This window comes from Callorhinus ursinus, unplaced genomic scaffold, assembly GCF_003265705.2.
Source record: "Callorhinus ursinus isolate GAN/ISIS: 27379988/994484 unplaced genomic scaffold, GSC_fseal_2.0 scaffold77, whole genome shotgun sequence".
NCBI classification, from domain to species: Eukaryota; Metazoa; Chordata; class Mammalia; order Carnivora; family Otariidae; genus Callorhinus; species Callorhinus ursinus.
The window spans coordinates 27,599-51,343 of NW_027397139.1; the positions used below are offsets into that span (position 1 = coordinate 27,599).

At 40.8% G+C, this 23,745-nt stretch overlaps 1 protein-coding gene across 3 annotated transcripts in view; it reads right to left on the bottom strand.

Annotated features, from left to right (window-relative positions):
* Window positions 1-16,034: 16,034 nt before the first annotated feature.
* The window catches only part of ADGRE1 (adhesion G protein-coupled receptor E1), a 78,933-nt gene continuing 71,222 nt past the window's right edge, over window positions 16,035-23,745 (bottom strand). For 2 of the 3 annotated variants that reach the window (XM_025861039.2, XM_025861038.2), the window contains 3 exons: window positions 18,067-18,235; window positions 17,849-17,953; window positions 16,035-16,166 (listed from right to left, as the gene is read on the bottom strand). In XM_025861039.2, the coding sequence (XP_025716824.1) occupies window positions 16,161-16,166; window positions 17,849-17,953; window positions 18,067-18,235 (280 nt within the window). In that variant the 3' untranslated portion in view covers window positions 16,035-16,160. Of the gene's footprint in view, window positions 16,167-17,848; window positions 17,954-18,066; window positions 18,236-18,287; window positions 18,486-23,745 lie in introns of those variants that run through there. The other variant, XM_073887170.1, reaches the window with a different exon arrangement.

Here is a 23,745-nt window from a genome sequence, read left to right on the forward strand (position 1 = left end):
ATGCCATGAGCAATTAAGATTTAGGACAAAACCTCCAGTGCACATTAGCAAAGACTATACGCCCTGCAAATCTGTTAAACCATCAAATGTGGTGCCAGTGAAGACAAAGGCACCAATGGGGAAGATATAGCTAAAGAATTTGAAGAAAATAGTTTCATAAAATGTAAGTGGGAGCATTTAAAGATAAGATGCTTTCTGGGCGCCTGGGTGGCTCAGTTGGTTAAGCGACTGCCTTCGGCTCAGGTCATGATCCTGGAGTCCCGGGATCGAGTCCCACATCGGGCTCCCTGCTCAGCAGGGAGTCTGCTTCTCCCTCTGACCCTCCCCCCTCTCATGTGCTCTTTCTCTCTCATTCTCGCTCTCTCAAATAAATAAATAAAATCTTTAAAAAAAATAAAGATAAGATGCTTTCTTACATAAAATGTAAGAAAAGGAGCATTTAAAGATGTGTAACACAAATAATTAGATATTATAAATAAAAATCATGCTGTAGGAGGCTACTAACATAACATGGAAGGTGATTGTAATCCAGCATTAGGATAAAGGCAGGTAATAGAGCAAAATATGTGATCTCACATTTAAAGGAGATTCTATAAATGTTAATAGAAGAGTGGCATTGTGAAGATGTCCATCGACAGATGAATGGATAAAGAAGATGTGGTATATATATACAATGGAATATTATGCAGCCATCAAAAGCAATGAGATCTTGCCATTTGCAACGACGTGGATGGAACTGGAGGGTGTTATGCTGAGTGAAATAAGTCAATCAGAGGAAGACATGTATCATATGACCTCATTGATATGAGGAATTCTTAATCTCAGGAAACAAACTGAGGGTTGCTGGAGTGGTGGTGGGGTGGGAGGGATGGGGTGGCTGGGTGATGGACATTTGGGAGGGTATGGGCTACGGTGAATGCTGTGAATTGTGCAAGACTGTTAAATCACAGATCTGTACCTCTGAAACAAATAATGCAATATATGTTAAGAAAAAAAAAAGAAGAAGAAGATAGCAGGAGGGGAAGAATGAAGGGGAGTAAATCGGAGGGGGAGATGAACCATGAGAGTCGATGGACTCTGAAAAACAAAGTGAGGGTTCTAGAGGGGAGAGGGGTGTGGGGATGGGTTAGCCTGGTGATGGGTATTAAAGAGGGCATGTTCTGCGTGGAGCACTGGGTGTTATGCACAAATAATGAATCATGGAACACTACATCAAAAACTAATGATGTAATGTATGGTGATTAACATAACAATAAAAAAATTAAAAAATAAAAAAAATTTAGTACTTTGGAAAAAAAAGAAGAGTGGCATTGTGAGTGACTTAAATTTCTTTTTATTTAACTAGCTCTACATTTTATACATTACTATAGCAATAAGAAAATAATAACAATGATGAAGTATTTTCACAGAAGAGGAAACAAAAGGGTTGAAAAATGGATTCTCTTGGCAGGTCCTTCCCTTCTCCATGCTCGTGCTTTGATATGTAGATTCTGCTTTGATTTCTGAGTTTGGAATCTTTAGGGGTCTGCTTGTGGGGCAATTCTCTCAACACTTCACCCACAGTTAGCTGTTGGCGATAGGCAGTGAGATGAGAACATAACTCAGTACCCAGGAAAACCTGAGTTTGGATTGCAAATCGGCAGCTACTATTTCAATCATTCTGAGGTGGTGACTTTGTCTCTAGGCCTGTTTTCTCATCTGCAAAATGATGCTAAGAAAGAGCATATACTTCCCAATAATGTTGTGTTGATGCAATGAAGATGACTTTCCATAGCATGTGGGCACCTGCCTGGCATGTGACAAGTGCTGAATAGAGTTAACTGTTATGGGAACAGGATATGATGATGATGGTGGTGATGGACATGATGGTGATGGTGAAGATGGAAGTGATGGCAATGATGGTGATGACAATAATAGTGAAAATAGTATAAATGGTAGTAGTGACAGTGCAGGGAGTGGTTTTGGTGATGACAGTGATAGTGGTGAAGATGGTGGAAGTGATGATAACATCATGATGTTGATGACGGTAGTGCTTATGGTGATGGTGGTGGTGGAGGTGGTGGCGATGGTGGTTCTACTGATGGTAGAGATGGTGGTTATAGTGGTGGTGATGGTGGTTCTACTGATGGTGGAGATGGTGGTTATGGTGGTGGTGATGGTGGTTCTACTGATGGTGGAGATGGTGGTGATGGTGGTGGTGATGGTGGAGATAGTAGTTACAGTGATGACAGTGATGGTGATGACAGTGGTGGCCATGGAGATCTCCCATTCTTCTTTCCTGACTCCAGTTATAACCATGACTTTGTGTGTTGAGGACTGACTGATCCATTATCAAGTGATGATGAGAATTAACAGGGTCCTGTGAAACTCCCCCCAAAACAAAGTAGTGGCCTGAGAAATCCCATCCCAGAAAAATCTCTTACTCCCAATGGCCTGAACAGGCTAGTCACACATTATGTATTGGCATCTAGCACGTAAATCAAATTTTGCTACAGATACTTTTCTTAGCCTTCTATTCTCACTTCCTAAAAACATTCATGGACCTTCTATGGTGGGCCAAGTCCCTTACTAAGTGCTTTGACACTATTGTTTCATTGAAAGCTCACAATCACCTTATTAATGTAGATTGAATAATATCTTCCCACTTTTCAAATGATGAAATTGAGACTCAAAGAAATTCTATCACTTGCTCCAGGTGATGCTGCTAGCAAAAGGCAAAGCTAAGATTTGGAAAAGTCAGGCTGGATCCAAAGCCTGCTTATAACCCTTGGACCAAGATCCTAAGCCCCAATGCCTCTTAGGTGTAAAACTGTAATAAGGATAAGGGCAAGGCCATTTTGGGGAAGCAAGGAGGACTGTGGAGAACTGAAAATGCTGGGCTCTATCTAGAGATACTCAATTCCACTTTTTCCCCAAATGCAGAACCAGTGGGCCAGGAGCTTGCAATCTCTGCAATGGACAATACTGCCTAATTGCAAATCAAAATCTGTACGTGGGCATCTCTGAGGACTTACACTTGGTCATTTCCTGGATGCACTCTCTTCTCTCAGCATACATTTCCCTGTTTTGATTCTTGATCCTCTTCTCTTCCAAAAACCTATTATAGAATATACTGCAAAGAAATTGTGCCCAGGGACACCTGGCTGGTTCAGTAGGTAGAATATGTGACTCTTGATCTCAGGGTAGTGAGTTAAAGCCCCATGCTGGGTATAGAGATTACTTTAAAGGAATTTTTTTAAAAAAATTGTGTCTAGATGAGGATGATTCAGAGGCCTCTTTAGAAACTGGTTTAACTAAAGTGAGTATTTTACATGAAAGAGGTGATAATGTTTTTCAGAACTGCTGAGACCTTTAGCAATGCTGATTTGGTCTTTTAGCTTTTTAAAATTATTGAGGTATGATTGGCATGTAAAAAGCTGTACATGTTCAATGTGTACAACTCGATGAGTTTGGACATAAGTACACACCCATGAAACCATCACCACCATCAAGATCATAAAGATATCCATCATCTCCCAAAGTTTCCTCTGCTCCTCTGTGGTTAGTTGTGTGTGTGTGTGCAGTAAGAACATTTAACGTAAGATCTACCCTTTCAGCAAATTTTAAGTATACAATTACAGTATTATTAGCTATGGGTGGCATGTTGTATAGTACATCTCTGGAACTTATTCATCTTGTGTAACCAAAGCTTTGTACTCTTTGACTATCATTTCCCATTGCCCCTAACCCTTGGTAACCACCATTCTACCGTCTGCTTCTATAAATTTGAGTACTGTAGCTCCACATATAAGTGAGAACATACAATATTTGTCTTTCTGTGTCTGGCTTTCTTTACATATCTAGCAAGGCTGACTTGGAGAGATTTTTGACTGTGACACACTGTAAGAAATACATCAGACAGAGAGAGAGAGAACTCAACCAAGTTTCACAAATCTATATGCTGCATTTGATATTTTATGATTATACTCCCTTTAATTTATTTTAAAATGCTGGTTATTACCCATCAAGTTGGTTTCATGACCCTGCTCCCTGCCAATGGGTCACAGCAGCTGGAAAAACACTGACCTTTACAGTAAGTCACTTTGGCCATGAATAAAATATACAATCCTTTGACAGCGAGCCTTGCATTTAACTGTGCTAATGGGTTTATCATGGTGGTGAGGCATGTGGTGTGTGACAAAGCTTGTCAATTCACCATGCAACCTCTGTAAACCTATTCCTCTTTCTAGGTCTTGTTTTCTTCATTTTTAATAGCAAATTGGTTCTATGCTACATTTGCTTCAGACTCTGTTTCTTGAAACTTTATTACAGACATACCTCAGAGATATTGCAGGGTTGGTTCCCTCAATATAGCAAGTCAAATAAATGTTTTGGTTTCCCAGTGCATATAAAAAATATGTTTACATTATTCTGTAATCTATTAAGTATGCAATAGCATTAAGTCTAAATAAAATGTACATCCCGTAATGAAAAGTTGCTTAGTTACTGAAAAATGCTAACCATAATCTGAGCTTTCAGAGAGTCATATCACTGATCACAAATCACCAAATATAATAATAATGAAAAGTTTGAAATACCACAAGAATAACCAAAATGTGACAGAGACACGAAGTAAGCAAATGCTGTCAGACAAATAGTGTCAGTAGATTTAATTGATAATGAACCTTCAATTTGTAAGAAAATTTAAAAAAGAAAGAAAAAGAAACGCAGTATCTGTGAAGTACAATAAAGCAAAGTACAATAAAACGAGGTATGCCTGTATTTTAATTCACCTTAAGCTTCTTAATACACAATGCATCATCTCTGTCAAGAATGCCAAAGCATTTCAGTATGTTCTGCACCACATAATACACACATTGCCCAAGGAAAAGCTAGAAAATGTTGCCCACATATAGCAGTTTTCAAAAACAAAGCAACAGGACATATAAAAGTTCCCCTTGAACATTTTTACAGTACCAGACATTTTTCTAGACCCAAGATCACACATGAAACATTTTCTATTTTCTCTTGAAATACACTAATCAGTTCTTACCCACAAGATGAAAAGTTCTTGCTTCTTACCCAGTCCAGTGGCTTCTCAAAGCTAATGAAGAAGGAAGTACATCACTTCTTATCTTGAGCTCCACTTTCTCAAAGAGTCTTGTGAGTGCACTAGAAGGCTGAGGGTATTGGTTGGGCGGTTTGCAAAATGCAGAGTCCCTTATTTCTCTTTTCATTTGGGCAACTTAAATAGTGCATTACATTAGGGTGGATCATATTAAAGTGCCTCAGACAGTGAATTTGGAAATGCTGATGGTGTTCAGTACAGAAAATCACCTAATGGAGAGTGGCGCCAACTTCTATCTATATCAAGAAAATGGATCCAACATTGGGCAGCCTCCTTTAGTTGGTGAACTTCTTAGAAAGAGAGTTGAAGGCCAGACTGTGGGAGAGTGTATCCCACTGTACCAGTGTTGCTATGTATCACCAACGTCCCTATTAAGGTATCACTTCTCAGTTTACCATCTTGGGAAAACAACATATCCATATTCCTGGACTTTGAGATAGGGTCACCCAACATAATTACACCCATCTACTTGGCTGATGAAATTCTTTATTGGTCCCATTAGCGTGGTGTCCTGAAATTTTCTTCTTGTTCATATTAGAAGAATCTTTGTAAGAGCCAGCACAAATATGGCTAACACCCCTTCCCACAAAACCCAAGTTCAACAAGTCCAAATACACACCTAGTAACTTACTCCTTATCTTGGTTTTGTTGCATTTATGAGGCATAACTTTATTATCCCTGACACAAATATTTTCCTTTTTTGGTATCTCTTTTATTTTATAAATTAATTAGAGTCAATGCAATAAAATATTCAATTACTTAGATATGGTGTGCAGGCAGTTAGCCGCTCCATGTAAGACTCAAAATATTTGTTCCAGGTGATACTCAAAATGTTGCTTTTGAATAACAAGTGAAAGAGGGTGTAGGCCTATCACTGTCAGCTGAGTGGAGGTGAAAAGTGTTTGAATGTTAAACTGAAATTCCTGAATCCAAGAGAAATCCCTGAAATTTTGAGCATTTCATGTGCTCACAGCCTAATTCTGCAAGTGACAGAATATTTGCACAAACAGATGCAAGAATTCCCCAATCTTGGGGTGTAGTCCTCCTATGCTGACTCTAGACTTGACTGTGTGGCTGGCTTTGGCCACTGGAACAACAGCTAACAGGATGGAAACAGAGATTTGAAAAGTGCTTGCATATCGGGGCTTGCCCTCTTTTGCTGCACTTGAAACCCCAAGATCATCATGTGAATGAGCCCAGGCTGGTCTACTGGAGGATGAGAGGCCATGTGGAAGAGAGCCAAGCCTCACTCATCAACAATCCACCACTCTGGTTGCCAGCCTTCCAGATGAGGAGTGAGACTATGCTAGAGCATCCGGCAACCAGCTAACCCACCAACTGACCACAATGCATGAACGAGCTCATCAAAAACCAGCCAGGCTAGACTAGACCAGAAGAAATGTCTAACCAACCCACAAAACCATGAACAAAATAATATAGTTGTTATTTTAAGCAAATGAAATTTGGGGATGGTTTGTTATACAGATGAGGTTAACTGATACACATCACAAAGTGGACTGAAAGAAGATTTTTACACACATATTGTCAGGCATGGAACCATGTGATTTCCCCTTCTAACCACAATTGATGGGACCATGGGTTGGTCCGTTCGGCACCAACAATCTATGAGGTGGCCCAAGCAGAGAAATCTACCTTAGAGTACTTCTCCCCATTGGATGCTGACTGGCCAATCAATTCAGCTTGTTTCTTTCTCTCTTGGAGAGTCTGAATGCAAAACCCTAGAGAGGGACACAGAGACAGTAGAGTGGTCCATGAAACAATGAACAAGCTGAGAAATAACAAAAGCAGAAGCCATCAGAAGGAAGAATCCGTTGATCTTTTTCTTTAATCCCTACTTGTTTATCTCACCTCTCCTTGATGGAGCAGTAGACCATCACCATAACAGAATCCCAGTTGGTTAGGGTTAGGGGTAGGGTTCCACAATCCAAGGAAGCAAATGCCCAATTTAAGGAACAGTCCCATAGGGTCTGGCTGCTTCTCAAACTTTAACAAGTTTGTAACAATTCATTTTGGGTGATTGTGAAAGAATCTGTTTTCCATTCTTCTCTACCCTGCTCTGTGCACTGGGAGGTTACCCTGTATGGACTGCATTATCAGGCTTCTCTTGTGCTCTTCCAACCTTTTTTGACCAACAGTAGCTGTAGAAGGAAGGAATAAAGTTGGAGGAGAGAGAGATGGGGATATTCATTTTCCAAGCTCCTCCTTCCCTGCAGGGACTGCACATTTGGGCAGTGGTTAGATTCTTCTGTCACAGGCTAAGGCATTTTCCAGGTTCCTATACCTGTTGCATCCCCTTGCCCCTTTAAGACAAGGACTGATAAGAGTTACCCCCTGTTGCTACTCCCTCCCTCCACTCTCCCCATCCTTTCTTGGTTTCCCTTAGCTCTGCTGTAATTTTGTGATTTATAATAAGAAATATATATTTGGCATTCATCCTGCTTCTGGCACAGAGCTCCTAAAACCCTTGGAATTTCCTGAGCAATAAGAACAATGGGAGCATCTTTTGTTATAATATTTGGTCCCTTGTGACATTGAAGGACAGTATCACAAGACACTGAAATGGGTAACAAGCCCCTTTTCACCACAACTGAGTTTATATTAAAGAGGTAACTTTTGGAAAACACCCAAGGGATGGGGGCTGCTTGCCAGGGGGAACCAACCAAAAATGGAGGGTTGGAAGTTTCTGTCCCACCCCCTGACTTCCTGGGAGGGAGGAGGGGTTGAGATTGCATTTAATCACCAATGGACAATGATTTGATCAAACATGCCTGTGTAAAAACCCAAAAGGATGGTGTACAGGGAGCGTCCAGGTTGGTGACATGTGGAGATTTGGGGATGGTGGTGCACCTGCAGAGGGCGGAGAAGCCCCAAGCCTCTTCCCCACACTTTGCCCTGTGCATCCCTCCCATCTGGCTGCTCCTGCGTCATATTCTTTCATAATAAACCAGTAATCTAGTAAGTAAAATGTTTCTCTGAGTTCTGTGAGCCTCGCAAATTAATCAAACTCCAAGGGGAAATGGGGACCACCTGGGTTTTTCGGGCTTCAGAGGTGGGATGGGGGCACTCTTACGGGACTGAGCCATTTCACCTAAGGAATCTGACACTATGCTAGTTCCAGGTAGATAGTATCACGATGGAGTTGAATTGTAGAGCACCCAGCTGATGTTGGAGTCTCACTTGGTGGTGAGAAAAAAAACCTCACTCACACACTAGAATTGGGTTCAGACCCTTCTTTACCTCCCCACACCTGTATAAATAGTCTCTTCGTTAAACCCTCTTCATTTAATTCCTTTGTTTGGGCCACCTGCTTCTCACCAAGCTGCCATCCAAAACACACCCTGGCGCTTATACTGGTTCTACCCATTCTAACCAGAAGCCAAGCCTTTCTTCTTAACTGTCATGCAAGAGGAAACCACATTTCAAGAAAGGAAGGAAACATCATCCTTTACTGACATGTGGACTTGAAACACAAAACACAAATGCCCCTTCCTCTTTTGCCTGTCATTTAACTACTGCTATTTTTTAAAACAATTTCTTAAATATTTTATTTGTTTATTTATTGGAAAGAGAGGGTGAGTGGGGGGAAGGGCAGAGGGAGAAGAGAATCTCCAGCAGACACCACACTGAGTGCAGAGTCCACATGGGGCTCCATCTTGCAACCCTGAGATCACGACCTGAGCAGAAACCAAGAGTCCAATGTTCAAGTGACTGAACCACCCAGGTGCCCCTACTTTTTAAAATTTTTTAGTTTTTTTTTTTTATAGTAGGCTCTGTGCCCAACATGGAACTCAAACTCATGACCCTGAGATTAGGAGTCACATGCTCTACCAACTGAGCAGCCAGGTGCCCCTTTTTGCTTGTCATTTAAAAACAATTGTTTCTCTAGGGCACCTGGGTGGCTCAGTCAGTTGAGCATCTGGCTTTTGATTTTGGTTCAGGTCATGATCTCAGTGTCCTGACATGAGCCCTGCCACTGGATCCATGCTGAGCACAAGTCGCCTTGAGATTCTCTCTCTGCCTCTGCCCCTCCCCAACACCTTTGCAGCTTGAGTGCTCTCCTTCTCTCTCTAAAAAACAAACAAACAAACAAACAAAACAAAAACAAAAAAACAAAAGACAGTTATTTCTCAGCAAATTTCCCACACTTTGAAACAGTGGTACTCCATAAAAGCATTGGCTGGTAATGGAAAATATGGTGAAGGTGTTCTACCCTGCAGAAAAGGGACACAAGAACCAAACAGAGCCCAATGTTTATGCCCTATCAGAATGGCAGCCTAGACTTTAACACTAAAACAGTACTACTCAGCACCTGATTTCCTGGAAATCTACTGAACCATTCCCTTGGAATATATAGTTGACCCTTGAACAACCTGGGTTTGAACTGCATGGGTCTACTTACACACGGATTTTTATATATAAATAAATACTGTCCAGTACTGTAAATGGATTTTCCTTATGATTTTCTTAATGTTTTCTTTCCTCTAGCTTACTTAACTGTAGGAATGCAGTCTATAATGTATATAACATACAAAATATGTGATAATTTTTTATCAGTAAGGCTTCCAGTCAATAATAGGCTGTTAATAGTTAAGTTCTTGAGGAGTCAAAAGATATGCATAGATTTTTGACTGTGCGGATCAAGGAGACTCCCCACTGAGGATGGAGTCTGATGCAGGGCTCCATCCCACGACCCTGAGGTCATGACCTGAGCCGAAATCAAGAGCCAGACACTCAAACGACTGAGCCACCCAGGTGCCCGATCATTCTGACTGTTCTAAAAGCCTTTGAACTGTACACTTTTAAAATGGTTGAAATGGTGAATTTTATGTTATGTGACTTTAATCTTAATAAAATAGAAAGAAATAAAGAAATCACTGGTCCCATTCAAGTTGAAACAGGGAACCTGGTTGACCTGTTTGGATTTTGGCAAACTCATATTCCTTACCCAATGGATTTTGTTGGACCTTATTTTCCATAAAATCCAGACAACTTTGGCCTTTGGTTTTACTTTATGGTGATCATGTAGTGATCACAATGTGTGAGGAGAGCAGGATGTGTTGTAATTCATGCAAAAAATATAAATATTAATTCCCCAAATTTTATAACTGAAGCTTTCTAAATTTTCTTTTTATTTTATATAGAAATAAAATCACAGGATAAGCTGAGGAGGTTTCAGAATTATATGTAATGCTCTTGAGAAAATTTCAGCATGGACGAGGAGTAAGAAATTATAATTGATAAGACTTGGCAAGATGGGAGAAATACATCCAGAGCAGAGACCAGAGGCCATTTCAGCCATACCCACAAACTCCCGGGGAGGGATTTCCTGAGAAGTAGAGAAGAGGAAGAAACATAATCTGAGATCCTGTGGTCAAAAAGCTAGATACGTAAATTGAGCCAGCCCACATTTGTAGCAAAGGCAGATGTAGCTTGAGGGTTTCCAGTCACACACAGTGGATAATTTTATCAAACTTAGGAATTATTCATGAAGTAAGGTCACAAAAATGAGACATAACAAAGATTAATACTGATTATAAAGTGACGGAACATTCAGGGAGAAAAGTGGCAAGTTCTCTCACACATTGTACATTATAGGATTTCAAAAAGAAGGCATCCCCTCCCAGGATAAGCATTAGAAATGTTTCCTCCTGAAGTTTTTCATATTTTTTAAAGATGAAAGCACTTGATTAAAGGTCTATTTGGAAATATAAACACCATTACATTCCAGGCTCAATAAAGCCAAATGATAATGGTAAACAATCCCTAAGAGCAATAAGAGGAAGGTTTTATCGGAATGTCTAAGGAACATCCTTTGAAATAAACATTTTAAAATGCAGTTCAAAATCGCATTACAATGAGCTGTGAGCAAGTATCTACGTGATTAATACAACTTTCTTTTTTATATTTGGCAGTCATGGGGATGGGGCAATATTGTTGATGTCCATCATTAAGTTCCTTTTTGGACCAGCTGTCCCTTCTCCAGATTGGCTTCAGCTGAACAGGAGCTAAAGGTTCCCACCACCACGAGGGCAGCACACAGCCAGTAACTGACTGACACAGGGGTATGAAAGGCTGGTCACCAGCCTCAAAGGGGGACTGACGCTGAGGTACAATCCAGGCATCAGAGCTCACCGTGGGATCTGGCTGAACCCACATCCTTCTCCTACCACATCCTGCTTCCCTCACTTTCTCTTTTCTCAGAGCATTCCCTCAATAAGTCATGGGCACCAAAATCCCTAAGTCACCCATTGTCGTTTTAGAAATAGTAGTGTTTGTAATGGAGTTATCACCGAGTAGTTCTTGGAAATGGGAAAGGGGCCTGTTTCAGTCACTGGGCAAGAGCAGGACATGATTTGGAAAACCAGAAGAGCTTGTCCTTCAGGGGGCAGAATATCAGAACACTGTCCTATTACTGTGCAGCAGACTGGCACAACACTTTCTTGATGCATTCATTCCACAAACACTATAGAGTCCATCTGCGAGCACAGTCTTCTGCTGGTCATAGACATACAGAGACAAATGAGACAAAACACATGAACATCTGATTATAATCCAACATGCTGAGTATTACAAATAAAAGGTTGATAGCTTTAGGCACAATGGAATGGAATGTTAAGGCAAGGAGGTGACCAGATGACTCAGAACTGATGATGGAAACCTTCTCTTGAGTACACCTTAAGTAAACTTCAAATTACTATTTCTAATGGCTTATTTTTTTGGTAGTTTGGGGCTTTGGTACTTTGGGGCTTTGGTACACTTATGTGTTTCTTCAACCACGCATTAAGGAAGACATACAAACTTCTTCCCACTCACAACCTATAACTGGTTTCAAAAGCATTTAAATAGTAGAGTGTTTGAAATTTAGCTCAAAGATGTTCCTTACAGCATTGTTTATACTGAAAAGTTGGAGATGACGCAACTCAGATTAAATACATTATGACACGTGTATACCACAGACCACCATGCAACCATCAAAACAAAACAAAACAAAAAAAGTTTCAAAAGGTTTGATGAGTTGAAAAGATATTCACAATGTGACAAACACAAAAAAATACATATTTCAGAATAGCATAGGTATACCTGTTCTAGATCATTCTCAGGTGGGCATGAGACATCTGGCATTGTCACATTCTGGTTTTCCCTTTACATGTAGGCAGGTGTGACTAACAGAGTATTATAACTAAGTGTTTTTAGACAAGGGATGACAAGAATGTTGTCCCATTTCCTAAAAACTAGCTGTAAATCTGCCCCCAAATGGTCATGATCAGGGCCAGCACAAGGGTGAGGATAAGGAAGCACCCACCTCAGGCACAATATAAAAGGAGACAATCCCTTGAGTAATCAAGATAAACACTGTGTCAATGCAACATTTCAAAACATCAAAAATCAATGCAAGAAAACCCATGATAAATCGAACATCCAAAATATCCCTTGCTATGCCAGGTCACCATCTTTTGCCTGTGGCAGAAAAGAAAAATGTGCACCCTTACACACACTTTCTTAATGTACTTTTTAATAGCTAATTTTTTCTAGAACTTGATTTTGAAAATTTTTTGATTGAGTTTACTTCCATTAAAACCAAGAAAGTAAAATTTTAATAAATTCTGGTTTGGGGAAAAAAGACATTTAAATTTGAAATGTTTTCAGTTCTAATATCCTTAACTTCAATTTTCAATATTGTTTCAATTATTTTAATGTTCTGGGGGAAGCACGTTGTAGGTAGCCAACAAATATTTCTTGAATGAATGGATCTTTATATTTATGGGATTGGAGAACGATGCAGTTTTTATTCTGAGTCCCTTTCTCTCTCTAGTGGAGGCACTGGAGGCGATGGCGGTATAGGACTCTACCAAAGGTAGGTTGATGTTTATGGTAAGAAAAATTCTTGTTGTGGAGGCCACAGTTTTTACTTACCTTAGAAATATAGAGTTCCTGGGGCGTGTGGGTGGCTCAGTCAGTTAAAGCATCTGACTCTTGGTTTCAGCTGATGTCATGATCTCAGGGTCATGAGATTGAGCCCTGAGTCAGGCTCTGTGGTGTGAAGCCTGCTTAAGAGTCTCTCTCTCCCTCTGCCCCCCCTTCTCCCTCTGCCCCTCCCCCCACTTTCTCTCTCTCTAAAAAAATTAAAAATAAAAAATAAGAGCATATGTCCCTTTAAATATATATTTTTATATATAATATATATTATATATTAAAATAAATTATGTGTATTTTATATATAAGTATGTATGTTTATATAATATGTATATAAATATATATATGGCATTGTCACATTCTGGTTTTCCCTTTACGTGTAGGCAGGTGTGATTAACAACTCTGATATTCTGCCCCCTGAAGGACAACATTATTTCTGACCAACATGTAACACTGTTGTAAAGACAAGCTTTTGTGTAAGTCTTCTATCCAGAAGAAGTTTAAGTGTTACAAATTTATAGATGCTGATAGCTAAGAGGAAATGAAGACCCCAATCCTTCTTTTTGTATCTTCCAAATTGTTGCAATTAAATACAAAATGTTGATAATCCATTGGTTAATATATCAGTTAATAATTGCCGCAAACTACTCTTGAAACTCAGTGCCTTAAAACAAAGATACTTGATTGCTACTCCTGAGTCTCTGATTTGGTTTAGCAGGTCTGCGCTCTTAGTTGGGCTTGCTCACCTGACTGCAGTCAGCTACAGGTCGGCTAGTTGGCTGATTGAGGACAGCCTCAGCTGGTATAATGGGATGACGTAGCTGTCCTCCATGTTTCTCACACTCCTCCCGCAGTTTAGCTGGATATGTTCTCAGGGTGGAGGCAGGGAGGCAAGAGCAAGTAAAACTGATCTTGTAAAGGCAAGAAAGAATGCACACCCAATTGTGAAACCCTCTGTCTTTGAGTCATTCTGCTGACCAAAGCAAGCCTCAAGGCCAAGCTTGAGTGAGAGCAGTAAGAATCACAGAGTGACAGGGAAGGGGTGTAGAGAGATGGAGGCCACTGATGCAATCAATCTACCACAACTGCTGACGGGTAGGAGCCGTGCCATCTCTTGCTTCACTATCCCTTAGAACTACGGCCTCTGTACTGAACTCTCTGGACAAGCAAAACACTGAAGACCAACCTGTCATAAATGAACTCATGGGTCAGCTTCCCTCTCAAGCTGTGGCTGCCACAAATAATAGAGACTGAGCCTCCATCAGCCAAGTTTAATGTTTTCAAATCGTCTACCCAGGATCATTACTGAGCTAATTGAATCTTCAGTGGTAAGTTGACTCAAAGTAAATATTTTGTCTTTCCTCTGTATCCCCAAACTAAGAATTCCTGGGGTCAAAGGAAGAGAAGGAGAAAGACACAGGGTCTGGAAGAGGAGCTCTGGGGTCAGGAGTTCACAGCCTACCTCAGCCACCTACAGCTGTGTGAGTCTGGGAAAGTTACCTAACCTCTCTGAGCCTTGGTTTCCTCATCCTCAGAATGGAAAGTAATCATTCATTTACTCATTCATTCAACATATTTATGGAGACTCTCCTAGGTATAATTCCCTGTACTTACAGAGCTCACAGTCTAAGCTGGAGATGCCTAAGAAAAAGAGAAGTTATAATACAGGGTTAGAAAGCATGAAGCCCTAGGGACACGCAAAGGGGCATCTAGTCCTACTTGAGGAGATTCAAAAAATTCTCCCTGGTGGAAGTGATGACTGAGACTCAAGAAAAGGTAGAAATTAGTTGGATTTTGAGGGAATGGCAGATGCAAAGTCCAAAAGTCAAGAAGATATTTTCCTTTCTGGTTTTAAAGACAAGCTCTGCTATCAGCATGGCAAGCAGAAGAATATTCCAGAATATTCTAGAACATTCATTCGTGTGTACAACACAAATCCCCTGGGGCTCTCATTAAAATTCAAGTTCTGGTTCAGCCAATATGGGGTGGGGCCTAAGATCCTGCTCTCCTAACAAGGTGATGCTGATGCTTCTGGTCCACAGACCACACTTTGAGTAGGGAGGTATCAGAGTGCCTTGGAAGGGAGGATATATACATTTTATTGTTCCAATTTTAGCCTGTGTGCGGCCAAAGCGAGCACAGAGGACTTCTACATTTTTTTTAAAGATTTTATTTATTTATTTGACAGAAAGAGACACAGTGAGAGAGGGAACACAAGCAGGGGGAGTGGGAGAGGGAGAAGCAGGCTTCCTGCGGAGCAGGGAGCCTGACACAGGGCTCAATCCCAGGACCCTGGGATCATGACCCAAGCTGAAGGCAGACACTTAACGACTGAGCCACCCAGGCACCCCAGGATAACTACATTTTTAAAAGTTTCATCCCCCTCTACTCTCCCTGGCAATCAAGATTTTATGCAGGATGGAGGGCCAGGTGGGATGGTGATACTTTTGTGAGAAGTGTGAATCCTAGCCAAGTCCTAAGGAAGTTCCTGGAAGGAAGAGAGATGTTGGTTTGCTGAAAGGTCCCAGGAAACCAAAACAGTTTCCAAAAGGTGTCATCAAGCACTGCAACCCTCCATGAAATGCTGGGATTCTGCTCCATCCAGCACTCCTACTCACCAACATAACTGTTTTAAGTGTTTGTGCAAAAGTAGCCTATAGGTCTGTGGGTTTTATTCATCCCCTGGGGTCACCATTACTGTTTTACTGACCATTTCTTTAAAAGCAGGAGGAGGCTTTGTCAAAGGGTAAGTCAGTCAGTCATATGACAAATCATTTATTGAGGACTGCTCTGTGTCAGGCGCAGGATAGTGCTGGAGACACACTTGCTTGCCATGCACCAATGAGCTTAGGAGAAACCAAAATGGTAGCCAGGTAACCTTGTTCATGCTATTGCCCTGGGATCTGTTACTTCCACAAAAGTCTAGAAACTCATAGAGCAGAACACGGATGATGAACTTATCATCTTGAACAGAAATTCTTGTTTTCCAGAGGGTTCTGGGGCTAGCAGGATCCTGCATCTGTGCATCAAGCTGTGAAGAGATTTCAGAGTAGTCTCCTGCAGGTACCTGCTTTCCTCAAATGTTGCTTCATAGCATATTTGAAAGTAAGAAAGAGCTTTAACCCTGTGAGAGAGAAATCAGAATTAGAATCAGCAGAATTAGTACAAATGTGATTCTAGGGGTCTTATAAATACACAGAGAGAAATATGGCAACAAACGACTGAAGGATAAACATTAAAATGTTAACAGTGATGGTCTCTAGTGTGGCAGGCACTAATGGCAAACTTGAAAACTGTTCTCAACCTCTTCACCACTGATAGCTTCCACTCAAGAAGCAAAGAAGCCAAATACTTGTTTTGTCAAATTCCTTTGTAACTATGTGTCATCATGTGATACAGTTCTGACCAACTAAGTGAAAGGGAAATCCACTGAGGGATTTCTGGGAAAGCTTTTGTTTCCTGTGAAAGGGAGAAAGCGTTTGCCACTTCTGCCTCTTCTTGCCTTCAACATGGTCATGATGTCTGGAGCTATGGCAGCCATCTTGCAATCATGAAAATTGTTTGATGAAGTCAACATGTTGTTAGTGGATTGGAAAAGTAGGGAAAACCTAGATCCTTTACAACATCCCTGAGCAACAGAACCAATACCAGCAACACCTAACTCAGCTTCTATTCTTGCAAAAAAAAAAAAAAGAAGAAGAAGAAGAAGAATTTCCTATTTAATTAAGCCACTGAATCTTAGTTACTTGTGTTTGGAATAAATTATTGAAAATATAAAAAATTCTAATGGGGGATGGAAGAGCAATTGTGTAGAGAAAGTTTTACAACTCTGTAAATTTTGTTCTTTTTAATTTTTATTTATTTATTTAAATATGATGAGCATTGGGTGTTATACTCAACTAATGAATCATTGAATATTATATCAAAAACTAATGATGTGCTATAACTTGGTTAACTGAATTTAAATACAACTCTGTAAGTTTTAAATAGCGATGATAGCAATGCAAAATTATGTGGAAAAATCAGTTTTGCCTCCATTTGCACATTCATTTCAATGTCTCTGAAATTATATATGTGTAGTATAATTCATAGAATTCATATGTTGATATATATTTTAATTCATTTTTAAATACATCATATGAAATTTTATGTATTAGGTATAGTTATATAATATATAACTTTATAATTATATGTATAATTATATATGTTATATATATAATTTATATTTTGTTGATATAAAATTATCAACAAGAGAACCTAGCAGATGTTATAACTGGCTCAGAAAAGAATGCGAAGTACAGACATATGTATGTATTACATAATACATATATAATATATACTATATATAATTTACACAAAATATATAAAACATTACATAATTTGTATATAATGTATACAATATATGAGATATATATGATACATGTTACATAATACAGTATATATATATGTTACATAATATATATATCTGTTCTGTGCATTCTCTCTTGAGCCAGTTTAATATCCACCTCACTCCCTCACTGATTAATGAGTAGAATAAAATCCTTAATGTATGCTCATATTATATCTGTATGAGTCATGATTTTATCTTGTTTAGTTCACACAGCTACTAAGGGGCAAAGCTGGGATTTAAGCCCAGGAAGCCTGGCTCCTGAACCCCAACTCTTGAATACCGTACTTTATCAAATGTGCTAATATACATGGACACACTTAGCTCACAGTAGATACTCGGTGCACAGTGGCATCTGGTGTTGCTAAGAAGCAGGGGTTCCATTTGAACAGAAGAAACCACATAAAACAGTCTCTCACCATTTTAGAAGTGGAGGGGACAGAGGACAGTAACATCCCTGAAGTCTGGGACTCGGAACTGGGTTTGATCTTCCTGGTAATCCATCCCCTGTATTCTTCCCGTACCTGGAGGAAGAGACACATCACAAGAGGATGAATTATTCCTAGATGCAGGGATGTGGGCCGACACAGGCATGTTCCCCGGAAGGATGGGGCCTGGAAGGGCAACTGCTATGTACCTGGCGGTTGAGCAGACAGTGAATGACGAAGATGAAGGCCCCCTGCAGGCTATTGATGATAGTGAACAGGTAGGCCATGATACTAGCCATGGGTCCAATCTGGAAAATGCCCAACACCCAGGAGCACCCCAAGATGAAGAGCTGGGCAAAGGCTTTGAACGTCAGTAACCTAGGGGAGAAGATTTGGAGAGGGTAAAATTCTGGGCAGTGGCTGTTGTTCTCATGGACTGTGCTCCCACGACTCACCTGCCACCTTGGTGGGAATAAACGTGCAGTGGAGTCTCCAAGCCCCGAGGCAGGGACATCGAGTCCCGCTGGCATTTAAAAGGCAGTTGGCCTACAGATAACATGGCACAAGGATGTGTGGACACATATATTTAACGTAATAGTGTTGGTAGTGATGAAAATGCTCAAAGGACCTACAGGTCAAGAACCGGGGACACATTAAATGAATGGTGATGTCATAGTATGAAATATAAGGACACTTTTTTTAATTGAAGAAAAACTCACATAATATAAAACTCACCATTTTAACCATTTAAAGTGTGCAATTCAGTGGCATTTGGCACATTCATGATGCTGTACAAACATCATCACCAGCCAGTTCTAAGACATTTTTATCACCCCAAAAAGAAACCCCACACCTATTAAGCATTCATTCCCCGTCCTCCCTGCAACGGAAACAACCCTAGGGTCCATCTATTGATGGACAGATAAACAAAATATGGTCCATTCATACCCTGGATTATTATTTAGCCATGAAAAGGAATAAAGCACTGATATCTGCTACAATGTGGATGAACCCTGAAGACATTATGTCAGTGAGAGATGCCAGTTGCAAAAGGATACAGAGTATATGATTCAACTTACAGGAAATGTCCAGAATAGGCAAATCTAAAGAGACTAAAAGCTGAGCCAATTCACAGACTTAATGGAACTCCAAAGTAGAGATAACTGTGAAAAACTGATTTTCAGTGCTCTTGCTTTCAAAAAAAAATAAAATAAAAAAAAGCAAATAATAAAACCATTTTTAAAAGATTTTATTTTTAAGTAATCTCTATACCCAACATGGGGCTTGAATTCACAACCCTGAGATCAAGAGTTGCATGCTTCACCGACTGAGCCAGTCAGGTGTCCCATAAAACCATTTTTTAAAATGAGATGAGAGGGGGCGGAGCAAGATGGCGGAGGAGTAGGAGACCTAGATTTCCTCTGGTCTCAGGAATTCAGCTGAATAGGGATCAAACCATTCTGAACACCTACGAACTCAACAGGAGATCGAACAGGAGAGTAGCAACAACTCTCTGAACAGAGAAGCGACCACTTACTGGAAGGTAGGGCGTGCGGAGAAGTGAATCCGAGGCGATACTCGGGAGGATAGACGGCGGGGGAGGGACCTCTGCCGGCCGCTTCTGGCAAGTGATAGAGCCGCGGAGCACAAAATCGGACCTTTTAGAAGTTGGCTCCGTGGAGGGACGTCGCTGCAGTGGCTAAGCGGGGGGTGGAATCCTCCCGGGACAGTGGGGTCTCAGGACTCTTGGGGTCACGGAGAGACCGGGGGTGCCTGAGTGCGCCAGAGCTCCCAGGGATCGGAGAGGGGAAGCCGGCTGCAGAGACGGAGCCGAGGCGCGGGCTCGCAGCTCGGGGTTGCCATAAACTGTGATCTGCGGCCCAGTCGGGGCACGGCTCCCCCAGCAGGGACCCAAAAAGCAGCAGATCCGGGGAGACTCCCCTTCCTTCCCGGGGAGGAGCGGTGCGGGAACGCACTGCAGTGATCTGCTGGGTTTGGAGACTCCGAGCGGGGTCGGGTGCCAGAGATAGCAACGCTCGATCACAGGCCGGGTGAGCACGGAGTGCGGCCGGAGACCGGGGACACGGGAGTGACTGCTTTTCTCTGGGGACACACTGAGGAGCGGGGCCCCGAGTTCTCAGCTCCTCCGGGTGGAGATTGGGAGGCCACCATTTCTGCCCTGGTCCTCCAAAGCTGTACCGAGAGCTTGCAGGGAACAAAAGCTCCTGAGAACAAACCGGAGCAGCTTCCTTAGCCCGGACCGACAAGGGCGGGGCAATTACGCCTCCGGCAAAGACATTTGGAAACTTATGCGCAGAGACCTGGCAGGCCAGAAAGGACTGGCAAGATATCTTCAGAGCACTAAACGAGAAAAATATACAGCCAAGAATACTATATCCAGCTATGCTATCATTGAAAATAGAAGGAGAGATAAAAAGCTTCCAGAACAAACAAAAACTAAAGGAATTTGCAAACACGAAACCAACCCTCCAAGAAATATTGAGAGGGGTCCTCTAAGCAAAGAGAGAACCTAAAAGCAGCAAAGAGCAGAAACGAACACAGACAACAGACAGTTAACAGTCACCTTACAGGTAATACAATGGCACTAAATTCATACCTTTCAATAGTTACCCTGAATGTAAATGGGCTCAATGCCCCAATCAAAAGACACAGGCTATCAGATTGGATTAAAAAACAAGACCCATCAATATGCTGTCTGCAAGAGACTCATTTTAGACCCAAAGACACCCCCAGATTGAAAGTGAGGGGGTGGAAAACCATTTACCATGCTAATGGACACCAAAAGAAAGCTGGGGTGGCAATCCTTATATCAGACAAACTAGATTTTAAAACAAAGACTGTAATAAGAGATGAGGAAGGACACTCTATCCTACTTAAAGGGTCTATCCAACAAGAAGATCTAACAATTGTAAATATCTATGCTCCGAACATGGGAGCAGCCAATTATATAAGGCAATTAATAACAAAAGCAAAGAAACACATTGACAACAATACAATAATAGTGGTGGACTTTAACACCCCCCTGACTGAAATGGACAGACCATCTAAGCAAAAGATCAACAAGGAAATAAAGACTTTAAATGACACACTGGACCAAATGGACTTCACAGACATATTCAGAACATTCCATCCCAAAGCAACGGAATACACATTCTTCTCTAGTGCCCATGGAACATTCTCCAGAATTGATCACATTCTAGGTCACAAATCAGGTCTCAACCGGTACCAAAAGATTGGGATTATTCCCTGCATATTTTCAGACCACAATGCTTTGAAACTAGAACTCAACCACAAGAGGAAAGTCGGAAAGAACTCAAATACATGGAGGCTAAAGAGCATCCTACTAAAGAATGAATGGGTCAACCAAGAAATTAAAGAAGAATTAAAAAAATTAATGGAAACCAATGAAAATGAAAACACAGCTGTTCAAAATCTTTGGGATACAGCAAAGGCAGTCCTGAGAGGAAAGTATATAGCAATACAAGCCTTTCTCAAGAAACAAGAAAGGTCTCAAATACACAACCTAACCCTACACGTAAAGGAGCTGGAGAAAGAACAGCAAATAAAGCCTAAACCCAGCAGGAGAAGAGAAATCATAAAGATCAGAGCAGAAATCAATGAACTAGAAACCAAAAGAACAGTAGAACAGATCAACGAAACTAGGAGCTGGTTCTTTGAAAGAATTAACAAGATTGATAAACCCCTGGCCAGACTGATCAAAAAGAAAAGAGAAATGACCCAAATCCACAAAATCATGAATGAAAGAGGAGAGATCACAACCAACACCAAAGAAATACAAACAATTATAAGAACATATTATGAGCAACTCTATGCCAGCAAATTAGAGAACCTGGAAGAAATGGGTGCATTCCTAGAGATGTATCAACTACCAAAATTGAACCAGGAAGAAATAGAAAACCTGAACAGACCTATAACCACTAAGGAAATTGAAACAGTCATCAAAAATCTCCCAAGAAACAAAAGCCCAGGGCCAGACGGCTTCCCGGGGGAATTCTATCAGACATTTCAAGAAGAATTAATACCTATTCTCCTGAAACTGTTCCAAAAAATAGAAATGGAAGGGAAACTTCCAAACTCATTTTATGAGGCCAGCATTACCTTGATCCCAAAACCAGACAAAGACCCCATCAAAAAAGAGAATTACAGACCAATATCCTTGATGAACATGGATGCAAAAATTCTCACCAAAATACTAGCCAATAGGATCCAACAGTACATTAAAAGGATTATTCACCATGACCAAGTGGGATTTATTCCTGGGCTGCAAGGCTGGTTCAACATCCGCAAATCAATCAACGTGATACAATACATTAACAAAAGAAAGAACAAGAATCATATGATCCTCTCAATAGATGCAGAAAAAGCATTTGACAAAGTACAACATCCTTTCTTGATCAAAACTCTTCAGAGTATAGGGATAGAGGGTACATACCTCAATATCATAAAAGCCATCTATGAAAAACCTACAGCGAATATCATTCTCAATGGGGAAAGACTGAGAGCTTTTCCCCTAAGGTCAGGAACGCGGCAGGGATGTCCACTCTCACCACTGCTATTCAACATAGTATTAGAAGTCCTAGCCACAGCAATCAGACAACAAAAAGAAATCAAAGGCATCCAAATCGGCAAGAGGAAGTCAAACTCTCACTCTTTGCAGATGATATGATACTGTATGTGGAAAACCCAAAAGACTCCACCCCAAAACTGCTAGAACTCATACAGGAATTCAGTCAAGTAGCAGGATATAAAATCAATGCACAGAAATCAGTGGCATTCCTATACACCAACAACAAGACAGAAGAGAGACAAATCAAGGAGTCTATCCCATTTACAATTGCACCCAAAACCATTAGATACCTAGGAATAAATCTAACCAAAGAGGCAAAGGATCTGTACTCAGAAAACTATAAAATACTCATGAAAGAAATTGAAGAAGACACAAAGAAATGGAAAAACGTTCCATGCTCATGGATTGGAAGAACCAACATTGTGAAGATGTCAATGCTACCTAGAGCAATCTACACATTCAATGCAATCCCCATCAAAATACCATCCACTTTTTTCAAAGAAATGGAACAAATAATCCTAAAATTTGTATGGAACCAGAAGAGACCCAGAATAGCCAGAGGAATACTGAAAAAGAAATGCAAAGCTGGCGGCATCACAATTCCGGACTTCCAGCTCTATTACAAAGCTGTCATCATCAAGACAGTTTGGTACTGGCACAAAAACAGACACATAGATCAATGGAACAGAATCGAGAGCCCAGAAATGGACCCTCAACTCTATGGTCAACTTATTTTTGACAAAGCAGGAAAGAATGTCCAATGGAAAAAAGACAGTCTCTTCAACAAATGGTGTTGGGAAAATTGGACAGCCACATGCAGAAGAATGAAACTGGACCATTTCCTTACACCACACACAAAAATAGACTCCAAATGGTTGAAAGACGTAAACGTGAGACAGGAGTCCATCAAAATCCTAAAGGAGAACACAGGTAGCAACCTTTTCGACCTTAGCCGCAGCAACTTCTTCCTAGAAACATCGCCAAAGGCACGGGAAGCCCGGGCAAAAATGAACTATTGGGATTTCATCAAGATAAAAAGCTTTTGCACAGCAAAAGAAACAGTCCACAAAACCAAAAGACAACCGACAGAATGGGAGAAAATATTTGCAAATGACATATCAGATAAAGGACTAGTATCCAAAATCTATAAAGAACTTATCAAACTCAACACCCAAAGAACAAATAATCCAATCAAGAAATGGGCAGAAGACATGAACAGACATTTCTCCAAAGAAGACATCCAAATGGCCAACAGGCACATGAAAAAGTGCTCAACATC